This window comes from Penicillium angulare (genome assembly GCF_028827245.1).
Source record: "Penicillium angulare strain IBT 27051 chromosome Unknown utg000007l_segment0_segment0, whole genome shotgun sequence".
Taxonomy (NCBI): Eukaryota; Fungi; Ascomycota; class Eurotiomycetes; order Eurotiales; family Aspergillaceae; genus Penicillium; species Penicillium angulare.
In genome coordinates, this window is record NW_026623166.1 from 787,314 (window position 1) to 810,865 (window position 23,552).

The window sequence follows — 23,552 nt, forward strand, 5'->3', positions numbered from 1 at the left end:
CTTCCCTTATTCCCCTATCTTTCAAATTTTTCTCGGAGTCACTTGGCGCATGGACATCGCATGGAGGCGACGGAAAACGTCTGGCGCGTGGAAAATTCTCAATTACGAAATAATGTCTTTACGATAATACAGCAAACAGCACGCTGTTCAAAATAACTACCTTTCAACTGAACAGGCTTCAGTCTGAACCCGAATGAAATAAAAAAATAACAAACAAATGATCCTTCCATCTATAAAACCTAGACAGTAGCTTCTTCTTGTAACTCTAACAACGGCTAGGCTCGTCGCCTGCCACTTCTCTACCATAGAAATGTCGCATATCGATCGACTCCTTAGCTGACAACATACCTGTATACTTTCCACCGCGCTTGATCTGTAAGCCAAATCAACCGAATCTGCGCATCCATCTCCATTTGCCCCATTGCCTTGTTTTCTTGGCGCCGACCGATCTATACCGCAGTAGAAATATTTGGCACCTACAACATTGCCCCACGCTTAAAGGCGGGTCTTTCCGAAGGTTTGCCCTTATCCTCTTTGAGTTCCACGTTGCGATGTAATCTGCAGTACGGAGTATATTTCTAGCGTTTAAATCCGCTTATTGGCATGTCTAGCTGACTCTACAGAAAACAGATGGTGCTCATTGGACTATGTGTGAATATGGATCCACTTTTCGGCCCCGATCGATTTGACCGATCATCGTGAACATGAATGAATCGTCATGACCCTGCATGGTTCATACTACATAGAGTTTTGAATCTTACCTCAATCTTCAAAAGATGTAGTACTTATAAAAGGTTGAAATCCATATGGAAAATGGATAATTCAACTCTAGTCCCATCTTCCATTCTCAATTGAATGAGCCATTTAAACGACAACGACACCACTACTCAAAGTCTCTCATCCACCATGCTAAGTGATTACAACACAAAAGAGGATGTCCTCAAACTGGCCATTGTCGACCTTGAGCTTGAAGAAGTAAGTAACACCGTCACCACCACCACGATTCTCCAACACCTCTAATACAACCCAGATTCTAAAGCATACACTGCTCCAAAAATGGATTTCTCATTCCCAATCGAGCAACTACGCGGATTAGTATCAGCAATGGAAAAGACAACATTCGACGCCTGTCCCAAATTCAACACCCAAGAATTCACACTCACATCCCAATCCGCGACGGCCGCACAAACGAAGTCTACATAACCAAGCCCGCAAACTCAACCCCCTCCTCCAAGAACCCCGTCGTCGTCCTAATCTTCGGCGGAGCCTTCATAATGGGAACAAACATCCAAATAATCATCTGGGCCCGCGCCATCGCAAACCTCTACAACGCAACAGTAATCCAACCATCCTACCGTCTCGCCCCAGAACACAAGTTCCCCGCAGCCCCCAACGACATCTGGGACACCATAAAATGGATAGCAGCGAATGAGTCCTCCCTCTCCGCCGATCTAAGCAAAGGCTTCGTTCTAGGCGGCGGTTCCGCAGGAGAAAACCTATCAATCATCACAGCGCATCGATCTTTGAAAGAAAACCTTTTCTCGCCTATAACAGGCATCCTGGCTAGTATACCAGTTTGTATGAGCAAGGAAACAGTTCCATCGAAATATAAGGACCTATATCAATCCCGAGAACAAAATATCGATGCACCTGGTAACCCTGGTGCAGACTCGAAGAAAACAGGTGGTTATGAAGCGTTGTACAGACAGGACTTTTTGTCAGAGGATTTTTCACCGTTCAATATGGATGTGCCATTTAGTGAGATTCCAAGGACTTATGTGCAGGTTGCGGGGTTGGATGAGCTTCGCGATGATGGGATTATTTATGCGAAGGTTTTGGAGGATAGTGGGGTTGATGTTAGGTTTGATGTCTATCCTGGTATGCCGCATGGTCATTTTAATATGTGGCCTGGGTTGAAGGCGTCGATTAAGTCTCAGGAGGATACTATTTGGTATTTTGGATGGCTTCTGCGTCAGGAGGTGCCGAGGGAGAAGGTGGAGGAGATTGTTGCACAGGTGACTCGGAAATAGTACATTGTATAGATATTGCGTATATCGGTGTTATATAGTTTTTTGCTTTGTACTTTTGGGTGAAATAGATTTGAAATTTGATTGATAACTTTCGAAAAATCAAGGCTGTAATATAAGTTAGTAGATCAGTAGAGGCTTGCTTGGTAAGGTGCGGCGGACTGCACTTGTTGCCGCTTCGATAACCGTAGTAGCTTGCTTATCGATAGTAACCAAGTGTCCAGATCCACAGGGTATCTCCGCGTTTTGTTTGACAGCGGCTTTCAAGTTGTCGCGCAGTGATGTTAATTATTTTTCTCAATTTCTAAGCCTCCAGCCTAGTCTCCGAAACCCAGAATCTTACAACTCTGTACCTGGGGCCAAGTCCCCCGCACTTTCCACGTTTTGTCCCTTCACCAAGAACAACCACCGCGGCAGGATGAGGGTCTCCAAAGCCCACCTCTCATGGGGTTGGTACGCTGCCATAGGTGCCTTGCTGCCAGGCTTGCTAGCCAATGCCAGTCCATCGGTCAATGTGGCCTTACAAGCTTCATTTGATGCGTCGCCATACCTTGTGGAGCTACTGTAAGCCAGATGACCCCGAACCGATATGGCGTTGAGGAAGAATGAACAATGAGAGCCAAGCTAATACGTGCTACTATACAGAGAATCAGCCGCAGAAGAAAATTCCACCTCATATTTCCCATTGCTCGATAGAATCGCAGACGGCGCTTTCGAAGATGCTACTACCGAGAAAGAGCTCTATGATCGTTTCTTACAGGTTGTCTCTGAGGATGGCCACTTACGTACTGCTGAAGCGCTCTCCTCGTTCAAATTATCGCTTGCAGTTCGATCTTCTGCCCCTCGAATCCAGGCGCATTATCAATTTTATAACTCCTCTGTTCAACATTCATTAATGGCGGCGCAAGACGCAGCTTGTCCGGTATGGGTTCACTCAGACGGGAAACAATATTGCTCTTCAGCAATGGAGCGTGCGCAGCAGGATGTTGAAGGCGAGCTGTATGTGGATATATTAATATGAAACAAAGAAGATTGGTGGCTGACCTTGAGATGATTATCATTTTCCAGAGATTCTAGGGAATTACCATTTGATCGAGTTCTCGGTGATGCGTCCTTACCTCCGGCTGTGCTTTACGCAGATATCTCCTCGCCCATGTTTAAAGATTTCCATGATACACTAAAGGATCTGGTGAAAGAAGGCCAAGTTTCCTACCGTGTACGATACCGGCCTTCCCAGCATTGGGTTTCTCGCCCATTGTTCGTCTCCGGATATGGCGTGGAGCTAGCATTAAAGCGAACAGACTACATCGTCATTGATGATCGAGAGGCGGAAGAAAAAGTTGAAAACGTCCAAGATACCCCAATCGACAAACTGGAAGAATTGAAAGAGGACTCTCCAGATGACTTACGACCTCTCTCATCGTCTGAGGTCTCAAGACTAGGCTGGAATACCGCTGCTTATATTTTGGATAGTGAGAACCCGCTTGATACAATGATCAAGTTGTCTCAAAATTTCCCAAAGTATTCATCTACAGTGGCTGCGCATAATGCTAGCGTTCCGCTGAAGAAAGAAATTCGAGCTAACCGGGGACGAATGTTCCCAGCTGGTACTAATGTTATGTGGATCAATGGCGTGCAGATTGATCAGAATCAGATTGATGCTTTCTCTCTTATTGATCATCTTCGTCGGGAGCGTAAATTGATTGAGAAGTTTAAGGAGATTGGTCTATCTTCTCAGGATGCTGTCAAGCTTTTGTCGCACCCTCTTCTCGCTGAGGCTCATGCAGATGACGACGCACAGCGTTATGATTTCCGGGATGAATTGGAGGGTGGAGAGGTCATCATCTGGATGAATGATCTTGAAAAGGATTCTAGGTATCAAGCAATGCCTAGCGAACTCGACGCGGTAAGTAGTCAAATGAAAAAAATGACCTCCTCTATCCGCTAAGCGTATTCTGACATTTATTCAGTATATCCAAAATGCCTATCCTGGTCAACTGCCACCCGTCGCTCGTGACCTGCATAACGTTGTTGTTCCTGTCGATCTGTCTAACTCTGATGACATTCTTCTGGTTATTCAACAAATTCAAACATTCATTCAACGCATGATCCCTGTGCGATTCGGCTTGGTCCCCAAAGCTTTGTCTCCTGAGTCCATCGCACAGCTGAAGGTTGCACACTATCTGCAAGATACCTATGGACTCTCAATCTTCGTCCAATATCTCGAAGAGGTACGATTCATTATAGGCAATTCATACGTTTATTTGATCCTGATACTGACACGCAGAGATTCAGACTGTTTCCAAGTCGAAAGCAGGACACCCAGATAAGTCTATTTTCGCCACCGTAACTAAGGATCGCGAGGCACGTGCAGACAAACAAATTCTGCCTTTTGACGAGATATTCAAGAATGAACATCTCAACACCATCGCATCTCGTGTGGCCAGCTACCAGCGCCGTTTGAGCCTGAGTGGCGGTGAATCCCATTTCCTCGTCAACGGAATCCCAATTTCCCGCGAAGGTAGCTGGATGCAGGAAATGAGTATGCAAATTGGGAAAGATTTGAAATTGGTTCAACAGGGCATCATGGAAGGTGTTTTCGAAGAGACAGCATGGCTACCGGGCTTCTTCCTCGCAGCAGCATTTGAAAGCCGAAACACATTCTTGATGCCTGAGGATCCGAAGAGTGTGCAAATTGTGGATTTGACTGGTGTCTTTGGGTCTGATGCAGATGTTTCAGCGAATTTGCTCCGTATTGGATCCAGCAAGAGTGTCTTGGAGACTGTTCAACTCACCGTTGTGTGTGACTTTGAGTCAGACTTGGGTCTAAACTTGTTGGCTGATACCCTCAAATTCCACAAAGAGCATGACGAAGTGGACCTCATCCTACTGCACAATGGTCTCGCTGACGCAGAGAAATCTTCAAACTTTGACAAAATTCAGGGAATAATCAAGAAGGGTGGAGGTTCTGCGCAAGTCCTTGAGGCTGTTGCATCGCTGAACGACCTTCCTGATCTTACTGACTCGGATAGCCAACGTACTCTTGCTCACCAGCGAGCTATGATTGAGAAGCTTGGATTCAAGGCTGGCGTCTCGGGTCTTGTCGTCAATGGACGGGTAGTCGGCCCTATCCAGGGAGACCTTGCTATCAGTGCAGATGATCTGGTTCAGCTAGTCACCTATGAGCATAGCAAGCGTATTGGTCCGGTTGCAATGGCCTCGAAAATTCTCAAGCTGAATGCAAAGCTGTCCTCAGCGCTCGACCTTGCCAAGCTTACTTCACTGGTATCTCTATCCACAATTGCGGACGTACCAGAGGGTCTTTTCGAAAACACACCCGACTACAGACTGGACGTATCTGATAATTGGAGAACAGATCACTCTGTGATTACCGTATCTAACTCCGAGGACCCCGCCATAAATGTGGCAATTGTGCTTGATCCTGCCTCTGAAGCAGCTCAGAGATGGCTTCCCATTATCAAGGTTCTATCAGAATTGGCCGGTGTTCAATTGAAGATTTTCATGAACCCGAAGGAAGATCTCAAGGAGCTTCCAGTGAAACGGTTTTACCGATATGTTCTGACTTCGGAGCCCTCGTTCACCAGCGACGGACAGGTGTCACAGCCTCAAGCATCCTTCAAGGGAGTACCGGTAGAGGCCCTCCTCACACTCGGCATGGACGTGCCAAGCTCATGGCTTGTCGCACCCAAGGAGTCTATTCACGACTTGGACAACATCAAGTTGAGCTCAGTCAAAAGTGGCTCGAACGTGGATGCTATCTATGCCTTGGAGCATATTCTGATCGAAGGCCACTCTCGTGATGTCACCCAGAAATCTCCCCCACGAGGCGTGCAGCTCATGCTAGGCACAGAAGAGAACCCACACTTTGCCGACACCATCATCATGGCAAACGTGGGATACTTCCAATTCAAAGCGCAACCAGGACTGTGGCAGATCAACCTCAAGCCCGGCCGCAGCGAGAAACTTTTCAAGCTCGACAGCGTCGGTGGCTTAGGTTACCGCCCACAACCAGGAGACGAGAACAACGAAGTAACTCTCCTCTCATTCCAAGGCCGTACAGTCTTCCCCCGCCTCTCTCGCAAGCCCGGCCACGAAACAGACGACGTCCTAGAAACAGGCCAACAAGGCGGCTCAACCAGGAACCTCGTCTCAAAGGGCCTAAACTTCGCCTCAGGCGTCCTCTCCAGCGTTGGCGTGGGCTCCAAATCAGAAAAACACGCCGACATCAACATCTTCTCTGTAGCAAGTGGTCACCTCTACGAGCGCATGCTAAACATAATGATGGTATCAGTAATGAAGCACACAAAACACACCGTCAAATTCTGGTTCATCGAACAATTCCTCTCACCCTCCTTCCGCGCCTTCCTCCCCCACCTCGCCACCGAATACAACTTCTCCTACGAAATGGTCACCTACAAATGGCCACACTGGCTCCGCTCCCAAACCGAAAAACAGCGCGAAATCTGGGGCTACAAGATGCTTTTCCTAGACGTTCTCTTCCCCCTCTCCCTAGACAAAGTGATCTTCGTCGACGCAGACCAAATAGTCCGAACAGACATGTACGACCTCGTCTCGCACGATCTACAAGGTGCACCCTACGGCTTCACGCCAATGGGAGACTCCCGGACAGAAATGGAAGGTTTCCGTTTCTGGAAGCAAGGGTACTGGAATACCTATCTCCGCGGAAAACCCTATCACATCTCAGCTTTATACGTTGTTGATTTGAACCAGTTCCGTGCACTTGCAGCAGGTGATAGATTAAGAGGACAGTATCAGATGCTTTCGGCTGACCCGAACAGCTTGAGTAATTTGGATCAAGACCTTCCGAACCATATGCAGCATCATATTCCGATTCATAGTCTTCCGCAGGAGTGGTTGTGGTGTGAGACTTGGTGTTCGGATGAGGATTTGGCGAATGCGAAGACCATTGATCTTTGTAATAACCCGTTGACGAAGGAGCCTAAGTTGGAGAGAGCTAGGAGGCAGGTTCCTGAGTGGACGGTTTATGATGATGCTATTGCTGCTTTGGCGAAGAGGGTTGCGGCTGAGGAACAGATTCAGTTTGTTCGGAGTGGTGAGGAAGAGACTGTTGAGATTGAGGAGACAGAGGATGAAGAGCGTAAGGATGAGCTATAGACTGTTTTTTATTTTCGTATATTATGTTTGCTTGTCAGCCCTGTGTCATAGCAGCTTCTAAAACGTAAGAATTGAATTAGAATTTCTTTTATAGAAGCAAAAGTGGAATAAATAGAGAACTTGAACCTGTGTTTCGGCAGATAGTAAATAGAATTCAATGAGAGTCTACAGTGCTTTCAAAGGTTGAAGTAGGCTCATGCTGCACTACAAGTTGCGCTACGAATGGAATGCTTAGGACTTTGAGAACCGTTGTTTTCAATCATATTTATATGCAACATTCAGTTTCATACTTTACATACATACACATCGTCATCCAAGGCGACACTCGATATCTAATCTGACAACGTTCCATGTCCCTCTAGCTTGATATCAACAGCCTCGTCGTGAGTGACAGGCCCATTACTTTGCCGATGCTTCTTGGACTTTTTAGAAGACCCCTTGGGCGTCTTCTCAACATCAGCATTAGCATCAACTGACTTGCGACTCTTCTTCTTTTTCTTTTTCTGAGGCGTTCCAGGTGCGACATTTTCATCAGTCACAGCCTCCGTTCCAGTAGCATCGAGAGACTGTTTGCGTTTCTTGCTGCTCTTTTGTGACTCTTCCGAGGTCTCTGACGCAGCAGCAGCAGCCCGCTTCGCCTCTTTTTCGTTCTTTGCGCTCCCTGCGCTCCTGTTTCCGTCGCGCCTTTCTCTCCCTTCTCTGCTCCTTGGTTTCACCTTCATCCTCATCGGCCCTTCTCGCTATGCTTGGGCTGGATTGTGGCAAGCTACTCGTAAAGGGGAGTGCTGGAGAGGTAGGTTCGTCGCCAGCGTCGGATTGAGGTCCAGAGCCTGGGGAAGAAGGGAAAGGCTTTGCATTAGGCTCTGGGGTCTGTGTAGAGGGTGCAAATCCGCCCCTAGCAGTCCCGAGCTCACTTGCATTTTGATCAAACTTACTGTCGGGTAGGTCGTCATCGTCATCATCTTCAACAACATTCCAAGTGCTCTTTGGGGTTCCAGGTGCAGATAAACTCCATCGCGAAGCTTTGTTTATAGCCTCAATAGGATCATACTGTGCATCCGGGTTCCCAGCCGCACGCAACGACTCCACATACTTTCTGACTTTTCGCCATTTATCGGCGCATTGTTGTCGCGAGCGTACATTTCCCAACGCATCACTGATAACACCCCACTTGAGAATCCTGTCGTCCATCTCGTACATGTCCTTGCCTGCGTCGCTTCCTTGTTCTTTGAAAATTTTATTCCAAGTTTCCTGAATAACGTCGAGTAACATCTGTACTTCCTCCGCATTCCATTTACCGCGGTTCATTTTCCCGCGGTGCTCTAGTTGATTTTTCCAACGCTGCGTCACATCATCATCACTGCGGCCGATCTGCCTGGCAACATACGACCATTTTCCTGGGTGAAGCGTCATGAGCTGGATGAGCTCATCATCTTGCTCGGGAGTCCACACATGTGGCTTTTGAGTTGAGTCTTGGAAATGTCTGCGCATAAAGCGATACAAAGATCGGCGATCTCGATCGGGAATAAGGTCATAGATCTCGGCCCAGAATTCGTTTTTTGTGCATTCATCTGCAGAACATGGCCAGTCATATTCACTTCTGTGTTCAATGCCCGTTCTTTCAGAATGTTGTACCATGGCGTCGAAGACTTTATGATCGGTGATACTGTGAAGGTTACAGAATGCGACCTTATGACCTTCCAGCTTCTCAACTTCATCTTTAGTGTAGAAGCCGACTCTCGTCTTATTTTTCCCACCGATTCGAGATCCGCGAGCCTTTCTCGGTTGTCCCTTCTTATTGAGGCCAAGGTCGTTGTCTGGCGAGTTTGGTGTCTCCGGTAGATCATTTTGGGTCGTGGATGAAATAGCTGTCGCCTTGAGATCCGGTTTCTCATTCTCTTCAGAACTTATCGGTTGTTCGTTGTTCTGGTCGCCCTCGCCCTCACTCTCCTCTGTCCTGTCGAGCTTATGTTTCTTCTGTTTCTTTTCGCCCGATTCAGACTTCCGCTTGCGCTTTTTCTCGCGAGGAGATTGAGCTAAGCCATTTGATTCTGGCACTGGTGAGGATCGATCTCTATTTTTCGACTTGTGAGATTTCTTATTCTTCTCCGCGCCATCTAGGGTAGGCTGGGCGCTAGGAGATCGCGCATCTAGAAAGTATTAGAATATGGCCTTACAATGTGAGAGATCCCAATTTTCAAATAACGAACATTTTGATTTCTGGGTCTCCATCTCTTGCGATGGAAGAGAAGTTAACTGCGTCATGATCGCGTCTTGTTAGGGTAAAAATGATAGGATCACAGGAACGAATCGCCAAAAATTAGGTTGTAGTGGCAGAAAAAGTACACCGCCTGTCAAGGTGGCCCACCGCCCTTGCAAATATGTATAAACGCGCCGGATGCAGGGTGCCTTTACCTGCATACTCCCGCTGATCTACAGTAGAAGTCTCGGTTTTGAATGTTGGAGGCTGGCTGTGGTATGTAGTATCTAATATACATTTATATTCCTTTATATACAATAGACAGAAACAGGATCTTTGTCTGATTCTGGTTAATAAGCTGGTCTCCGCAGTCGTAGGGTGCTTCGGGGCATGGCTCCCATGTGGGTTTAGGCGGGCATTGGGCACCCGTCCCCTGCTGATAGGTACATGCCCCGGGGGACCGACGATAAAAGCGGGTAATGGGCCGAAGATTGATGCGCATCTTAAATCGATGCAGGTTGAGACAATCGTTTCAACCCATTCTTTGTTTGCGTCTCACCCAAATTTCCCTGTCGTCACTAATAGGTGTTTCATCGCCTGATTCCGCAGGCTCGCGCAATTGAATTTCCCAAATTTTGAGGCTATAGTTTCCTCGATCTCCTTTGCCAGTGAACAGGTCAAAAGACCAATCATGTTTGGGACATGTCAACCCAGCACTAAGCTTGATGCCAAAGTCCTCAATGTCGAAGATCTTTCCCTGTGAGAGTGGGAAGGATGAGTGAGGGCATTGCTTATACAAGTATAACAGTCAGCTTCCACTTAATTTGACATATTTCATATCTACCGGTAGATTCGAGCGTCTGCCCACTTACATGATCAACGGCATGGACTTTCCCTCTATATTTAAATACAAGTACCTGATCCTTGAGATCAAGAGATGAGTCCAGATCTGCTTCTTCTGGAGCTTGCGGGTCTGAAGAGCCATCTTTAGGAATCGTGAAGGCTTTGCATTTCGGGGCCATTCGGTAGTTCTCGTCATCCTCGAGTTCCGGTACTGAGGAGACCGGGCCAACTCGATGCCAGGCCTTAGCAGCCCGCTGCTGATGGAATGGATTCATTATGATTGTCTATGTATCCATTGGTATGACTTTAGCGTACCGGAAGGATGTCGAGTAGTATACCTCCCAGGGTAAACGGCTCATTGCCGATGGAGATTGCAAGCTCGATGCGGATTACGTAAATCTGGTAGTTCTGCTCTGGTGGATACATGGGCGATGTGGAAGTATATTCTATCGCTTTGGTTTGGGTTTATATAGAATTTAAAATAAGTTTAAATCCACAGTACCCTTACAGAGATCCTATGCTGATTTATTGGTATTGAATGCGTTCAAATAACCATGAAACCGTTCGACAGCTTATTTTGCCATCATCATACTTGTGGTCCCGGAAAGCAATTCGTCCAATGATAAAAAATATACACAAAAAAAGAGATAAGACTTGAGATAATTTTCCCATTGAATAAATTGTAGGCTCGTGAAATGCGAAGATTACTGTACATGATGCTCATGGTATCCCAGGAAGAAAATCAAAACCCAGACTCCTTGAATGAAACCACACGGTTGGAAGTTGCTCCTAAAGCAGCTTCATATCACGCAAAGTTTTTTTAACAAGCTTCTTTTGGTCCGTAGGGTTTAAGTTGTGCTCATCAGTCCCTTGCAAGCATCGCCCAATAGCAATCGTAACCTTGACAGCGTTTTCTTCGGCATTCGAGCAATCGACCCAAACCTTGCCATTGCGCCCAACAGCAAGCTCAAATCCTCCAAAGCCTTCAAGCTTCTTTCCAAGTTCAGAAAGAACCACAAGCCCATCAATAGGCTCATCGTCATCGGCAGAAGATGAGCTCGCGCGGAGTAGCCTAGCAGCCATGCCCGTAGACAGATCAAACAGCATGCCTCCGTTGAGAGGACCTAAGCCTCCTGGATTCGCCTTGCCAGTCGCCGGGTTCACACAGGTCAGCTCGACCTCAGCGCCAGCACCAATTCCCACAGATAACACTCGCGCATAGACTATGTCGCCCTGCTTCAGCATGGGCCTTGTTTTCTTTGTCGCGCCCTCAAATGACAATTGGCCCAGGAGAGCCTGGGCAGTGTGTGGGGTGATCATGCAATGGAAAAAGTCTGCGCTGGAATGGTGGACCTGTGCAATGATCAAGTCGTTGGTGGTGGGGATGTAGCGACGGTTTGGGAAGGAGAGGAGTGAAATGGTGTTGCGTCTAGCATCGGTTTCCAGAATACCAGCTTGTGTCGCTGAAAGAACAAGGTTAGGCTCCTTGGATTTTGTGGAGGGCTGTGACAGTAGACGGAGGCCTTGGCCTATCTTGAGAGGATTCGACTTTGAAGATGGAAGGTAATTGCTGGGCACTTCATCTCCTGGTAGCAGGATGAGTGGGGTTGTCATGATGTCGGTGAGATCTCTATGTCGCTGATATAATATATCACTAAGGTGTATTCAGAGGTGTATTCGAAGGCGTGAAATGTAATTTGGTTGAATTGGCCGCAGTTCCTTATAGAGGGGAAAGCTATGACTTTTGATGCATTTTGCAGATGAAAACTGCTTATCAGCCTATCAGCACGTGATTACATAGTACCGCACGTGCGGAGTCCTTGTACATTTACTAAATAAGAGTTTATCAGACTTGTAACACGCAGAATATAAGATATTTAATTAGATGTGTTGTAGTCGATGTTTGTATTGAGATTGTAACAGTAGACTAATAGTTATGTTCTGTACAGTAGTAACTGTCAACTCTGTAGTGGATTGTATAGATTTTAGTGCTCTCTGGTTGGCTGTACCGCCACAATCGGTATCGATAAGCACAAGCCACTTTCCCGCTGAAAATCTTCAAATTTTTCGATTTGGTTCCTCCCCCTCCATCGAGACATACCTCTTTCTTCGGTCACTCCCCCCGAACTTACCCTGTCCTGTGTGTCTTGGATTCTTTCCTTATACATTTAATTTCAAAATCTCCTTTGACACTTTATCAATATGGGTGATGCAAACGGTGTCGCCGCTGAGGCGGAGCGCTTCGCTATCGGTATCTCTTTCGGCAACACATCCAGCTCAATTGCCCGTATCTCACCGGTATGTTGAAGAAATTTGATTGCATACGAGGGCTTCGATACTAATGTTTCGTCTATAGGAGGGCAAGGCTGAGGTTATTGCCAACGAGGAGGGTGGTATGTTCTTGAAATCTCCATTTGTGATTATTACCTGGATGAAAGAACTTGAATTGACCTTTTTCTAGACCGACAAATTCCTTCTATCCTCTCCTACATCGAGGGCGAGGAGTACCACGGTACCCAGGCTAAGGCCCAGCTCATCCGAAACTCTACCAACACTGTCGCATACTTCCGTGATTTCCTGGGCAAGGAATTCAAGTCCATCGACCCTACCCCATGCCACGCCTCCGCCCACCCCCAGCAGAGCGAGTCGACTGTGGCCTTCAACATCCGTGACACTCCCAGCGAGACCCGCAACAACATCACCGTCTCCGAGATTACCGTCCGTCACCTCCGTCGCTTGAAGCAGTCTGCTTCCGATTACCTCGGCAAGGAGGTTAACGCCGCTGTCATTACCGTTCCCACCGACTTCACCGATGCCCAGCGTGAGGCCCTCGTTGCCGCCGCCAAGGAGGCTGGTCTCGATGTCCTTCAGCTCATCGCTGAGCCCGTCGCCGCCGTTATGGCGTACGATGCTCGCCCCGAGGCCACTGTCACTGACAAGCTGGTCGTTGTTGCTGACTTGGGTGGTACTCGTTCCGATGTGGCCGTTGTTGCTAGCCGCGGTGGCATGTACACCATTCTGGCTACTGCTCACGACTACGAGCTGGGCGGTGCTTCCCTGGACCAGGTCATCATTGACCACTTCTCCAAGGAGTTCTTCAAGATGCACAAGGTCGACCCCCGCAAGGATCCTCGTGGTCTGGCTAAGCTCAAGTTGGAGGGTGAGGGCACTCGCAAGGCTTTGAGTCTGAGTGCCAACGCTCAGCTGAGCATTGAGTCTCTGGCTGCCGGTGTTGACTACAGTGCCACCGTCAACCGTACCCGCTATGAGCTTCTCTCCAACAAGGTCTTCACCCAGTTCACCGACCTAATCCAGCAGGTTGTCAAGAAGGCCGAGCTTGATGTCCTTGACATCGACGAGGTCATCTTCTCCGGTGGTGCCTCCCACACCCCCAAAATTGCCCAGCTGGCCAAGAACATCTTCCCCGAGACCACCAACATCCTGGCTCCCTCCACTTCCACCACTGCCATCAACCCCTCCGAGCTGTCTGCCCGTGGTGCTGCTGTCCAGGCTTCTCTGGTCCAGGAATTCGAGCATGAAGATATTGAGCAGTCTATCCACCCTATGGTCACTGTGACCCCTCACCTGACCAAGGCCATCGGTGTTGAGTTCACCTCCACCACCGATGTTACCTTCCAGCCCCTTATCGCCTCCGAGACCGCTCTCCCTGCCCGCCGCATTGCCCAGTACTCCGTCTCCAAGGAGGGTGGTGATGTCCTGGTTCGTGTCTGCGAGGGTGCCCGCGAGATCAAGGTTACCAAGCCTGAGCCCAAGGCCAAGGAGGAGAAGCCCGCTGATGACTCCGACTCTGACTTCTCCGATGACGAGGAGGAAGATATCCGGGAGATTGTTTGGAAGACCGAGAAGCCTGTTGCCGAGCTTGCTGTCAAGGGTGTTAAGGCCGGCGGCAAGGTCGAGGTTATGGTCCACGTTAACCCTGACCTTGGTCTCCAGATTGCCGTCCGCGAGGTCGGTGGCCAGACCGCCGTCCGTGGCGCCATCAACGGCTCTGCTTAAATCCTTTGCTCTCCTTTTCCTTTTCCATATTAAAAGAATTCGATCCCCTTATGGTGTCATGATGCATAAATGATTGATAGAGGTTTTGTTATGTTCCCCTCATCTCGTTGGAGTCACATTTGATGCCATGTCAGTTTGTTATTTCCGTCCACAGTTTTCTCATTTCCTATAGACTTTCAATTGAAGTGACCAATGAACATGATTTTCTACATATTTTGATCCACGGCGCAGTCGCCATTTCCAAACCCGATAATCCCCTGGGACTTTGCACGGAATCCTCGGGTACCTACAACACCGAACTGTGGTCATATCTACATTTTCCCACTGGATAATACTATCCCATAGACCCTTTAACTACGCAACAGGTAATAAATGCTACTTTTCATCAAAGATATGATTCGTAGCTCATTATATTACAACTCACTAAGGTAGAATGGTAGGAAGAGACAACAGAGAAACTCCAAGATAGAGAAATTATGGCCCGTGAGACCCATCAACAGTTCATTAACGTCCGGGGAGAGGGAAAAATGAGATGACATTAAAAAGTGAAATAGATTGTGGGATAATAGAGATTATCGGGCGTAATAACGATCGTGAGTAGGTAGGGAACTAGGTAATTCGTGGCAGCATCAAGTGAGTGGATTAGTAGTACAACAGGCAAAAAAAAAGCGGAAATCATTTCAAAACCAAACATGGCTAAGGCAATTCGAAAGAGATCCATAACAAACGCAAGACCTCTTTCGGGGAGTATCAGCGCGTAAAGAAGGTTCGTGTACGGAGTCGACAAGGCACGGTTGAAAATTACACGTCGGAGCTCAGTTAAACAGTCAACACGCGGGCGACATTATCGGTTTTGTTTTTCTCTTCTTTTTGGACCAAAGGTTCCTAAAAGAGAATGTGGCTTGTTTGATGCCCGGGTCGCATCTAAGCGGTAGTGGTTGTTTCCTTCTGGCTCTTGACACTGTTGGATCGAGCTGAGAAGAATCCGCGGCGGCGTTCCCTGCGTCCGCTGTAGCCAGTGTCTTTCCGTCCGACAGCACCACCAAGGCAGTAGCATAGACATGAGAGGAACAAGCATGCGCTAGCAGTCCACATGAAAGCGAAAGCCTTCACTCCCAGCTTGGAGCTCTGGCCGTTGCTCTTAAAGGCATCGCGACCCTGGACGAAAACAGCACTATTCGTGGAATTAGCATATAAGTATATAAGAAGCTTTTATATGTATATACATACGTCATAAGACAGGTGGTGATGACCTGGAAGGTCAAAGCGAGCCACGCGAGGAAACCGGAGATGTAGCTGCCAACGCGGGTGCACATAGCCAACAGGCCAGTGAAGAGAGAAAGGACGGCGAAGAAAAGGCCAATAATGATGAATGGGAACATGAATCGAGAGGTCAAGAAGTAGTGCTTGGTCCTAGAGAGTCCATTATTAGATATTCGATCGTGGCTTTTCCCTAGAGAGATGCTTTTGTCTGAATCACGTACCCGATGAACTGCGAAGGCACATTGGACGTAGTACCAAAGTTGCGAGAGCTTGGTGGATCAAATGGGTAATCGGGGTGAGAGCTACCGCAGTCATTCTTGCCATTAATCACGCCACACACGTTCCAGAAAGTCCAGCGCGAAAGAGATGGAGCACCAGGAATATTGCTTGTGTCCGCCTGGAGGAAGTAGATTTGGTTCAGCGGGGTTGTGTTACGAGTACCACCGAGCAGTGTGAGGAAAATGAGGAGAATGGAGCCTGCCATGAAGAACAGGCCCAAAAAGCCCAACGATGCTCCTAGAGCTGGTTAGTATATGATTTCGTCCGTATAGTTTGAAAAGGCTCAAAATGAGAAAGATTAAGGTACTCACTGCTGAAACCCATTGTACCTGACTTGCGATTGGGATCTCGGGTATTGAATTAGAGAGGGGGAATTTCTTCCTTCCTGTCGCTGTGAGGACGTGATGTAGATCGGTTCTGTGTTTTGGTGCCCGATAATGTATAGATCGGGATCTTGAGTTGCCGGGTCGAGCTCGAGGTCAAGGGAGTGAAGAGGGACCTTCTTTGTGCTTTTTGAGAAGAGAACAGAAAAGAGGAACCAAGAAGCTTGAAAAGATCCTTGAATTAAAGAGCCGGGCTCATCCGGGTCTTTCCTCTCGCACGGTGTGAGCATCATCGCACTCATAGATTGGACGAGGATCATAACGTCATGTTCGAACCTGATTTGCTGTGCTGTTTGAGGGTTAGTGTCCACTCCATATTGCGCTAGTGGGTATTAGGTTTAGCGCGTTACCATATCTGGTTAGCGCGGGCGGTCCATGACGAAGTGACGAACAACAGCTGCAGACATAACCAGCAACAACGTTGCAGCTCTGATCCCCTCAGTGACGTGGATCAACTCAAAATCCTTCCTGCCTGCTTCTCCTTACCGAAGGTTTTTACCGCGGGCCCAATTTTGTGGCTCTTCACATCATGGCAACTTGGGCATACCCCCCACTCCCCCCGATCAATTGAACCGGGAGGCTGATAGTGCTCTGGTACGTCAATTCTAACCTCTCTGAGAATGATGCAACTCAGTGGACCCGGTCCCTGGTGGATGCCTAGGAAAAAAAGAGAGCGAAAATGATCGCCCTCAGGGATCATAGTGGATCTTATACCAACATACTTTTATCTTAGGCTCGTGAGCTAGAGTGGCTCCTGCAATCGCTACAAGAATCCCTTGTCTCTCTAAAGGAAGGACTTCAAGACTGCGCATCTCTGTTGGCACCACAGGATCCGGGATCGACTTTGGTTCTGTCGTCGCTACGATCGGAAAATGTCAAGGGCTTCGTGACTCGTGTTGGCACGAAGGTAGTCAAAGGAGTATGTTTTTCGCCGACCGTCTCCACTATTTACTATTCCCCAGCTGGCTCCGATTAAATGCTCATACACTATTTGCGACTGTCAGGATATTCAGCTTCGGCTTCCCTCGTTGCCTGTCCCACGTGGTCAGTCCAGCGCACGATTGACCCTGTCGCAAACACCCGATGCCCCTGGTTTAGTTCTGCAGCAACTCGTGTCAGTGCGAAACCTAGTCAACCAGAGTTTGGATATTGTCGATGTGAGCACATACACGGGGAACCCCCTCGATGCGACATTTATTTTTAGCCAGCTGCATCTCCTGCATGAGACAATCAGCGAGGCACGACAGATGCTGAAGGGGGAGGGGGACGTGCGTGGTAAATGGTGGGAAACAAGCGCCAGCGACAATGTAAGTCTCAGAAATTCAGATAAAGTACCGTCTCACTAATAATGTGCGCGCTAGGTATTTGATCCATTTCCGCCACCTTATGTATCATTCCACCTCTCAATCGCCGATTCGGCCCTTGTTCTTCTTCTCCGAACCCTAGAAAGCAACGCATACGCTCAAACTCCGACAGCGTTTGCGACAGATATCTCTCTCACTGGGTTTTCCTTGCGTGACCGGATATTTGGGAGCCGGCAACGCGCGCATGATGAGGCCGGCGAGGTATTCATGTGGCAGGGAGAGGAAGTGCGGGTTAAAGAGAAAATCCGAGTGGAAAGCCAGGATCCTAGCTTGATGGCAGTCATGGCTAAACTGACCGCCTTGGAACACGAAGTGATGCGTTGGGTGGGCGCTCTGCGAGTGCTTATGGGCAATGAAGATACCGAGAGTGAGACATAGAACACCGCTAGGTTTACATATAGATAATTGCATAATCACAGATCGATCTAGATTATTTAAACAATACAATCTCACCAAAGCATGGCAAAGGCGACAAGACCAAATACTTGAAAATTCAAGCATGGGGAATCCATACTCAATTCATAGACGAGTGGGTATCCGCTATATGATAATCTGCAAAACCAAAAATAGGGCTTTGCGGGTCTATGACGATCTAGTAGCTTGATAATTCTTCAATATATCGAGTGGAATTATCGAATGTTGATGTATCTTACCAGAAGCGTTTTTCACACAAAGAACTTCTTCCATTCTCATGAGCTCTTGGAACTTTCATGGAAATTTTCCCCCAAGATTGGATGTATAGGTCACTGCACCAAATGGAGGCTACTGGACCCAGCCAATCAGCGACCCGCAGTTTGTGATGGCCTTGGCATCATTTTCGGAGCTGTGTCCACCTCCGAAACTTTTTTTATCCCCCATCTGCTCACTTGACCACATCAACGTGGCTTGGAATTATGTTATCCAGGCCAACGACATCGAGTGCGAATAGCTCGCGCGCGCGCCATGCGTTGCGTGTGCGGGTCTCTCGCCTTGCGAGGTGGCACTCATCCGGCGGCGCAGCGGGCTTGATTGCACCACGACAGCAGCAAAAAATCCCCTCATCGCGATCGATCTCCGTTCAGTCGTGTCCCCAAAGATACTTTGGCTATGCCGATTCAAGCAAATCAACGCAATGGATCTCTGGCCAAAGATACTCTTCCACTGCCAAGTCGGCAGAATCCCCGACGCCCGATCCCCAACAGCCTAGCGCGTTCGACGATATCAATGCGCTGATCGAGCGCATTGCCGAAAATGAAGAGGCAATGGTGCAAACTATGGACGAGTTGGACTTAATTGGGGGCCTTGATAGTTACGAAGATCCCCTGTCCGAGTTGATGAGCACTCGAGACGAACATACGGTGGACACTTGGGTGACTATGGTACGAAAGCAGTTCGGCGATACCGTGCCAGAGGGAGTCTTGAACGAAGAGGAGATGCAGCTATACACCAGTCTTTATGGAGAGCCGATCATTGAAGAGTTCTTCGAAGAGGAAGAAATCATTGAAGAAGAAGAGAACGAGAATGATGCACTGCTTCGCGAGGATGGAGAAGGAGGCTGGGAGGAAGTTGAATATAAAGAGGATGTGGAGGCTGAAGACGATACCCCCGTAGTCTACGATATGGATAATGCACCCGAGGAAGAGGAGACAGTTGCCATGCAGCGAACCCGAGAAGTAGCTGAGCAGCTGGGTGGCGAGGTCATGCTAGAGCAATTTGAGAACGAGGCTGTCCCAGACTCTGCTCCGAGGACGCATCCCTTAACCCAGCTCGGAAAATCCCAGACTGATCCAAGCACAATCCATCTGCCCAAGAGCTCTGTCACCGGTCCCATCTCCGTCATCCTCTCTGAGTTCGCCAACAAGCATATTGCAGAGACTTCTCATCGTTTGTTTGGTGGGCCAGGCTTACCTCACTCCACTACAACTGCCCCTCCACGCGCACAGTTACCCCAACTTCCAATTCCTCTTCATGCGGGTCAAAACAACATGGGAACCATGGAGGCTAATGCCTACCTTGCAGTCCTGTATCCGGGAATCTATGCATCGACTCTCAGCGTTTTAGTCGAAGTACGGAAACGCCTGGGAACAGAATGGATTCGCAACCTTATGTCTCAAGAAGGTGGCCCGAATGTTCTTGATGCTAGCGGTGGTGGTGCCGGAATATTGGCTTGGCGAGATGTTCTCCGTGCAGAATACCAGACCATGGTTCCCGATCATCCGGAGGACGCACCTATCCCGTACGGTCGTTCTACGGTGTTAACCGGCTCAGATGCACTCCGTCTACGTGCAAGCGCGATGCTCGAAAATACCACTTTCTTACCTCGGCTACCTGATTACCTCCATATTCGTGACAAACCAACATTAGACGATAGTCGCAAGGCCCCGAAGCGCAAACAATACGATGTCATTATTGCGCCCCATTCCCTCCTTCGAATCGAAGAAGACTACGAGCGCAAAGAGTATGTGCAGAACTTATGGGCACTTCTCAACCCCAATGGCGGTGTCCTCATCCTTCTAGAGAAGGGACGTCAGAAGGGATTCGAAGCTATTGCTGGTGCGCGTGAGATGCTTCTTAAGCGTTACATTGCCAGCCCTGACTCGACAGAATACAACAACTTTCTCGAATCTCCCAACCCAAACAAAACTGTCACGAAAGAGCCCGGCATGATCATTGCTCCCTGCACTAATCACTCGACCTGCCCCATGCATAATTCAGCTGGGCCAACAAAGGGCCGCAAGGACTACTGTCACTTTGAGCAGCGTTACATTCGGCCTGCATTTTTGCAACGTATTATGGGAGCTAAAGATCGCAATCACGAGGATCTCAAATACAGTTACATTGCTGTGCAGCGTGGCACGGACATGCGCCACGAGCAAGGTATCCAGCAGAATGCCGAAGCTGTAGATGCCGCTTTTGAAGGATTCGAAGATCTTGAAGAATCATCTGCTACAAAATTCCACCCTCTTTCTCTCCCACGTGCTGTCTATCCACCTATGAAGCGCCGTGGGCATGTTATCTTTGACCTATGTACTCCAGCTGGCAAGATTGAACGCTGGACTGTGCCGCGTTCGTATAGTCGACAAGCCTACCGCGACGCTCGCAAGTCAAACTGGGGTGACCTGTGGGCCCTGGGAGCCAAGACACGCATCCCTCGCAACCTGAACCTTGGCGCAAAACATGGCGAAGGCAAGAAGGAGCGTCTAGCCCGACGATCAGCTACTAAGGCTGCACGCGATGAAGAGGCACTTGAAGAACATGAGCTTGACGAGGAGGAAGGAGAAGAGGAAGATCTCGAGGACGATGAAGTGCGATCTCGTTCAGACCTCCCTGAACTTCCTGTGCGGAAGAGGGGTCAGACAATTCCCAGCTGGAAGAAGCACAATGATAAGAAAAAGATGAGGCAGGCAGTGAAGAGGCAAGTGGATGCCGAAAATTCGCTCTAAGGAGATTTGGGCGGTGACCTACTTCGTATCTTCCATTTGAGTTCGTCACTGGTTGAATGGCGTCTCTCATCTCCCTGTAATTTATGGAATTATTTGTATATTAGTATTATAATTTGGGCAACAGCATTTGGTATGCATGGGATTGCGGGACCTAGGCCTTGTATTATAGAAAAAATCATCATCTCATCAAATTATGTATAACAATCAACAATCTCCCAAATATATAAAGACAAAAAAATTACATTATATTGAGAACTTGAATTACATTCCACTGCGGGACACTAAATAGCCCCTTTTGGTGTCCAGACCATAGGATAAGGCACGGCTAGCTCTAATCATCGTGGGCCCGTTACGGATCTTCCAAGGTCCCATCTATGCCCCCGCCCACTCCTGTACATTGGCTTCTAGGCCCATTTCCTGCCCTTTGTTTTCATAGTGAAGAATCTTGAAGCATAAATGTATCCGGAGACTTCCAATTCCGTAGCGAATTTCAAAGCTAACTAAACGCCACGATGATGATCGATCGGGATAGAATAATCGTACAAATTTGCCCCGTTCAAGACCCATTGCTATCAATAATTGATCTGAAGAAACTGTCCTCTTTCTGCCACAAGTCATTGAATGATCCAGTTTCAAAAACTTTCCCTTGATTCATCAGAATGATAATCATGCACCGCAACAGAAACTGAATGCGAAAACATTCGGCTATTTTCCAATCTTTTTCAGTGCCTCCAAAACAGCGTGTCGTGCCATCATGACCCGCTCATCATTTGCAACACGGTTCACATTCCAAGCTTGAAAAATGAACTTGTACCAAGATTTTTTCTTGGAAGCCATATCCAAGATATGCTGATTTATTTGGTCCCAAGATCCACAAGTCTCCACTAAAGCCAATGTGAGGTACTGGGGGCCTTTGTGATAGCCGCCTCGTATACCAATTGGTTCAGTATTGATTTTTTTGGCAACCAAAAGTTGCCATGTCTTGAGACTCAATTGAGAGTCGGTAGCTCTGTTAGCTATGAGGGCGTTTGTATCCAGATCGAAGATGGATGGGTATTTTATGCCGGCTTGCTCTCTGAGGAAATCTGCTTCATGCATCGATGCAAGCCGATATGCGGTTTCCTCGGTAAGTCTATCCACCTTTTCTTTAGGAAGTTGTTCACCTTTAAGAACTCTGTGTAGGTTCCCGTGTAGGGCAAGATTCGGGGACGCATTATGCTGCCCCGGGTTTGCTGCGAGATATTCTTTTGCCAAATTTACCAATCGCTTCTGTGCGCGGGATCCTGAACATCCTGTTACAGGTGACTCCGGGGAAGAATATCCAGAGGATGCAACATGGCGCAGAGACTCCCACTTCGCTTTGTATTCAGTTAAAGGGAGTCCCAGTCGAGATTGGTAGCTCTGCTCCCACTCATCATTCTCTGCAGAGAAAGATATTTCAGATTCCCTTCCCTGAATTCCCATAGTCTTTACGCAATCGTAAATAGACTTAGCCAGTTTGATGTAAGTCGGATGATGCTCGATTTCCTGTCTCTCGGAATCTTCTTCAATATCAATTAGACAGCGAAGGAAAGCGGATGCGACTAAACTCCCACTGGATCTTTGAAGGGTAGAACTCTTTGGCCAGGAAAAAGACATTGCTTTGGGTCCGGCTGCAGTGACAGCTGTTGCATTTAGCAGCTTTTGAGGAAAATCTGGGATAACAAGCCATCCGCCAGAATAGCAAGGGGTCATGAAAATGGTTACCGATAGATTAGGTGGTAGGATACGGCGAAAATCCTTCAATTCCAACGAAGACTGGGCAACCTCCAGAGAAAAATCTGGTTTCCCATGGCCAAAAATGAATAGAAGAAGATGTTCCCCAAGCCTGGCTGCTTCGTTGGCTTGCTCGCGTAAGGTACTTAGATATCTTTCCAAGAGATCTTGTCGGGGGCAAACTCGAATGTTGCCGGATCCAACGATCGCAGGGAGAATTGCATTGTCTAGAACAACTCGGCGGTCTCCTTTCGAATCACCATGTAAAAATTCGCCATACTTGGCCACAAGTGCGGCGGGGTCTTCACAGGTCAGCCATAGTTGGTTTGGAGCTAATGAGCATAATTATTAGACAGTGTGGGTAGCACCAACGCTATAAACTACTCACATCGAGGGAATTTGGGCTCAAGAAGATGATGGAACAGATAAAAATCTGAAACAAACCACCCATCTTCACTTGGGTGAGCCATATTGTGAGTATCACATATTCCTAAGAGGGCGAGTACTCGATGGCGGGGAGGTAGATCCGGGGGGCAGCGAGTCACGAAATCACGACCAGCAAGGTCTTCTCGGGTGCCAGTTTTGCGGCCGATTGTATTTAAATCGGAAAAATGACCCGGGCGAATAGTATCCATCTTGCAGCTGATTGTATAGACGTGGTGGTTGACTGTAGCAGGCGTAGTGGTAGATAGAACTGTAAAGAGGTGTATTTGAGGGATGGATGGGAAAACCAGGAGATGGGAAAACTAGGGGAAGAGAAACTGTGGAGGGATATGAAAACCAGGGAAAGGGAAAACCAGGGAAAGAGAAACCGTAACGATTGCCTTAAATCTGTAATGATA

General features: G+C 48.0%; 9 protein-coding genes across 9 annotated transcripts; 5 read left to right on the plus strand and 4 right to left on the minus strand.

The window, feature by feature from the left end:
- Positions 1-934: 934 nt before the first annotated feature.
- Positions 935-2,030, plus strand: N7478_009559 (alpha/beta hydrolase; the record flags this gene model as incomplete). The annotated part of the gene is made up of 2 exons (XM_056925773.1): positions 935-975; positions 1,097-2,030. The coding sequence occupies 2 exons, from the start codon at positions 935-937 to the stop codon at positions 2,028-2,030; spliced, it is 975 nt and encodes a 324-aa protein (XP_056775143.1).
- Positions 2,031-2,445: 415 nt separating this feature from the next.
- Positions 2,446-7,184, plus strand: N7478_009560 (putative UDP-glucose:glycoprotein glucosyltransferase; the record flags this gene model as incomplete). The annotated part of the gene is made up of 5 exons (XM_056925774.1): positions 2,446-2,591; positions 2,673-3,026; positions 3,096-3,933; positions 3,998-4,258; positions 4,323-7,184. The coding sequence occupies 5 exons, from the start codon at positions 2,446-2,448 to the stop codon at positions 7,182-7,184; spliced, it is 4,461 nt and encodes a 1,486-aa protein (XP_056775144.1).
- Positions 7,185-7,516: 332 nt separating this feature from the next.
- On the minus strand, positions 7,517-10,502 carry N7478_009561 (MYB DNA-binding domain protein; the record flags this gene model as incomplete). The annotated part of the gene is made up of 4 exons (XM_056925775.1): positions 7,517-7,845; positions 7,901-9,220; positions 9,964-10,141; positions 10,302-10,502. The coding sequence occupies 4 exons, from the start codon at positions 10,500-10,502 to the stop codon at positions 7,517-7,519; spliced, it is 2,028 nt and encodes a 675-aa protein (XP_056775145.1).
- Positions 10,503-11,016: 514 nt separating this feature from the next.
- On the minus strand, positions 11,017-11,841 carry N7478_009562 (exosome non-catalytic core subunit RRP40; the record flags this gene model as incomplete). The annotated part of the gene is made up of 1 exon (XM_056925776.1): positions 11,017-11,841. One exon carries the CDS (start codon positions 11,839-11,841, stop codon positions 11,017-11,019), a length of 825 nt encoding a protein of 274 aa, XP_056775146.1.
- Positions 11,842-12,429: 588 nt separating this feature from the next.
- On the plus strand, positions 12,430-14,244 carry N7478_009563 (ribosome-associated complex protein SSZ1; the record flags this gene model as incomplete). Its single annotated transcript, XM_056925777.1, has 3 exons — positions 12,430-12,525; positions 12,584-12,620; positions 12,689-14,244. The coding sequence occupies 3 exons, from the start codon at positions 12,430-12,432 to the stop codon at positions 14,242-14,244; spliced, it is 1,689 nt and encodes a 562-aa protein (XP_056775147.1).
- A 924-nt stretch (positions 14,245-15,168) lies between these two features.
- Positions 15,169-16,110, minus strand: N7478_009564 (SUR7/PalI family protein; the record flags this gene model as incomplete). Its single annotated transcript, XM_056925778.1, has 4 exons — positions 15,169-15,418; positions 15,475-15,657; positions 15,729-16,023; positions 16,098-16,110. 4 exons carry the CDS (start codon positions 16,108-16,110, stop codon positions 15,169-15,171), a joined length of 741 nt encoding a protein of 246 aa, XP_056775148.1.
- Positions 16,111-16,435: 325 nt separating this feature from the next.
- Positions 16,436-17,911, plus strand: N7478_009565 (uncharacterized protein; the record flags this gene model as incomplete). The annotated part of the gene is made up of 5 exons (XM_056925779.1): positions 16,436-16,494; positions 16,583-16,763; positions 16,903-17,088; positions 17,174-17,476; positions 17,531-17,911. The coding sequence occupies 5 exons, from the start codon at positions 16,436-16,438 to the stop codon at positions 17,909-17,911; spliced, it is 1,110 nt and encodes a 369-aa protein (XP_056775149.1).
- A 515-nt stretch (positions 17,912-18,426) lies between these two features.
- Positions 18,427-20,955, plus strand: N7478_009566 (tRNA methyltransferase RSM22; the record flags this gene model as incomplete). The annotated part of the gene is made up of 1 exon (XM_056925780.1): positions 18,427-20,955. The coding sequence occupies one exon, from the start codon at positions 18,427-18,429 to the stop codon at positions 20,953-20,955; it is 2,529 nt and encodes an 842-aa protein (XP_056775150.1).
- Positions 20,956-21,660: 705 nt separating this feature from the next.
- Positions 21,661-23,345, minus strand: N7478_009567 (uncharacterized protein; the record flags this gene model as incomplete). The annotated part of the gene is made up of 2 exons (XM_056925781.1): positions 21,661-23,042; positions 23,099-23,345. 2 exons carry the CDS (start codon positions 23,343-23,345, stop codon positions 21,661-21,663), a joined length of 1,629 nt encoding a protein of 542 aa, XP_056775151.1.
- Positions 23,346-23,552: the final 207 nt, after the last annotated feature.